The sequence below is a fragment of the Sodiomyces alkalinus genome (assembly GCF_003711515.1).
Source record: "Sodiomyces alkalinus F11 unplaced genomic scaffold SODALscaffold_6, whole genome shotgun sequence".
NCBI classification, from domain to species: Eukaryota; Fungi; Ascomycota; class Sordariomycetes; order Glomerellales; family Plectosphaerellaceae; genus Sodiomyces; species Sodiomyces alkalinus.
The window spans coordinates 2259772-2262350 of record NW_021167084.1 but is presented as its reverse complement, the minus strand read 5'-3'; the positions used below and the strand labels follow the sequence as shown (position 1 = coordinate 2262350).

Genomic DNA, 2579 nt, shown 5'->3' with positions numbered 1-2579 from the left:
CTTCCTCTCCGCGGCGCCTAAGCCGCTCTTAGGATAGCGAAAGCTTACCTAAACTAAGTATCTATTATCCCTTTAGTAAGGGGGGTAAATCTCCCTATACTAAAGACGATAAAAACTATAGAGCTAATCCAGAGTATATCTAGCCACCTCTTTTATTTTATCGTAGTTATACTATTATAGTATTAGTAAAGGATATATATAAGGAAGGCAGGCAATATATATAATACCGTCGCCCTTTATAGGGGCGTATAGGAGTATACTAGTATAACGATAAGCTATACTCTTAGTTAGTGTCTAACGGGTAACTTCTTCGTTATAGGTAAAAGCGTATAGGCGTCGGTAAAATCCTAGTATTAGTATTAGTATAACTACTAATATATTAAGCTATTACACGGATCTAATATACGTATAGCCTCCTAGTTATTAGCCGAAGATAATACACCCTTTACCGCCGCCGCCGATATTAGTGCGTAAGACTATTTAAGATACTTCTTAAGCGAGCTTATAGTAAAGTAGGTAGTCGTTTATTTTATTATTAGAAACTATTTAATTATCTTAGAGAACTATAAGGGAATACTTATAATATAGTATAAACGACTATCCTTAATCTTATAACGATAGTAGATCTCTCCTGCCGTTACTTTTACTTAACCCTCCTAGATACTATTAGAATTAATCCTAAATCGATCCTAAATTAAATCTAAATAGTAACTTATATCGTTCGTCTTATAGCCTAGGAGTCCTGCGCGATAACCTTACTTATTATTAAGATACCACTCATATTTAGCGGTTTAAGAGTATTTTTTCGCTATAGCGAAAAACGTGAGTAATTAAGATAATAAACTAAAGAGTAATTAATAATAAAAAGTAATAGGTATATATAAAGTTAATAAGGTTATAATTATAGATTTATTTATTACTATAAAGCGTAAACTAAAGAAAATAATTATAATCTAGCATTATTATAATTAAGTTACGGAAGCGATTTAGATTTATTTAGGCAGTGATTATTATTACTAGGCTTTTACCCCGATATATCACGTGACCTAGCTATTATATCCGGAAAACTACCGGAATAGGTCCTAAAACGGTCCTAAAATAATCCAGTTTTAATTCCCTATAGTTATTGTTATAGTAACGATTTAATTCCCCTTCGCTATTATTCCCGCTAACCTCACCCGACTATTAGTATAGGCTTAGCGACTAATAGTCGGGCGAGAAGTAAAGGCTATAGTAATAATCAGGTTAAGTCAGATCTACGCTCATAGGGGGGCAATAGTCAGGTTAGCAGGGGGGGGTAATAGTCAGTTAAGCTATAACCTCGTTGGATAGGTAGTTGCACTACTGGTGAGCTCGTGTCGTCCATCCATGGCCGGGTCAGAATTGAGGAAAATTGAAGGAAGAAAAAGCGAAAAAAAAAGAAGAAAAAAAAGGGCCGACTAGTCGATGCTAGAAGCCGGCAAGGACACCAAAAGGAGGGGAATGGAGAACCAAGTCAGACGCCGCTATAAAAGCGAATCGTGACCTCATTCAGCCGTTCCCCCGTTCCCCCGTTTAGCCGTACTGGTGAAGATGCCTACACCGGTGACCGAGGCAGGATTCTCGCTGTTGGGTCCTCCCCTTGGTTCCCATTTCGAGAAGACGTCTAGAAGTTCGCCCAGGACGGATTGACCGCTGATCTATCCAAGGTTTCGTCTTTGACGCCGAATTACGGGGGTCCATGAAGACGGTATATTCCTCGACAACCCCCTTGTCGAGGCGCAAATTTGGCCACTTCTTATCGCACAGTGTTTATGAATACACCGGTTATCTCCGTAAAAACTGTGACGGCAGGAGGTTGCCTTCACGGCGCCCGCCGCACCTGACATTGTGTTGGTCTTGGACGTCGCATATTGGATATTGGAAATGGGATTCCGGAATTTGTTCGTCGATGGGAAAGTTGCCAACTGTCTTCCCACCGGTATGGTGTAAAGTCGTTAGCAGCAGGAATAGCAGGAAAGACAAGCGGATTCAAGACGGTGCGACTAGCGAACAATTCAGAATAAAAGCCAGGTCGGAGGATGCCGCGCTTCGCCCGTTCATGGCCAAATTGGCCCTAATTGACGCCCGCTGCGCCGCGGTTCTCGTTCTCGGTGTCGCTCTGGAGAGAAAGCACACGACGCCACAGACCGGCCTCCAGCGGCTGGTCAGTGAATCCCGCCCCATGCCGATCACACACGGGCACATCTCCAAGGGGACCACTGGACCACTATGCATTGGTTATCAAAAAGAACACCCCCCCCCCCCTAGACGTAGTATCATCATCAATATCGCGCCCCCGGCCGTTGTTCCTCAGACCGTCGGGAGTTACTTCTAGGTCCCGAAGACTCCAAGGTGGCTCGGGGATGACAATGGGCGAGGTGGACTCAATGCCCGAATACAAGACAACCTTAAGCTCCCATTCCCTATCCATCTGGAGTGGTAAACCCAAAAATCCGTTAATACAAGGACTGGGCCGTTTCGAAACCGGTTTGACAAAATTGTCAGCAATCGACAGGGTTCTGAAAATGCCCCCCTTTGTTCCTTTGTTCGTTCCTTAG

At 42.9% G+C, this 2579-nt stretch overlaps 1 protein-coding gene across 1 annotated transcript in view; it reads right to left on the bottom strand.

The window, feature by feature from the left end:
- Positions 1-1526: 1526 nt before the first annotated feature.
- SODALDRAFT_360639 (hypothetical protein) overlaps positions 1527-2579 on the bottom strand; it is a gene marked incomplete at both ends in the record, with an annotated part of 1898 nt that continues 845 nt past the window's right edge. The window contains 4 exons of the mRNA XM_028614294.1: positions 1527-1674; positions 1823-1946; positions 2034-2240; positions 2338-2489. Of these exons, the coding sequence (XP_028466089.1) occupies positions 1527-1674; positions 1823-1946; positions 2034-2240; positions 2338-2489 (631 nt within the window). The remainder of the gene's footprint in view (positions 1675-1822; positions 1947-2033; positions 2241-2337; positions 2490-2579) is intronic.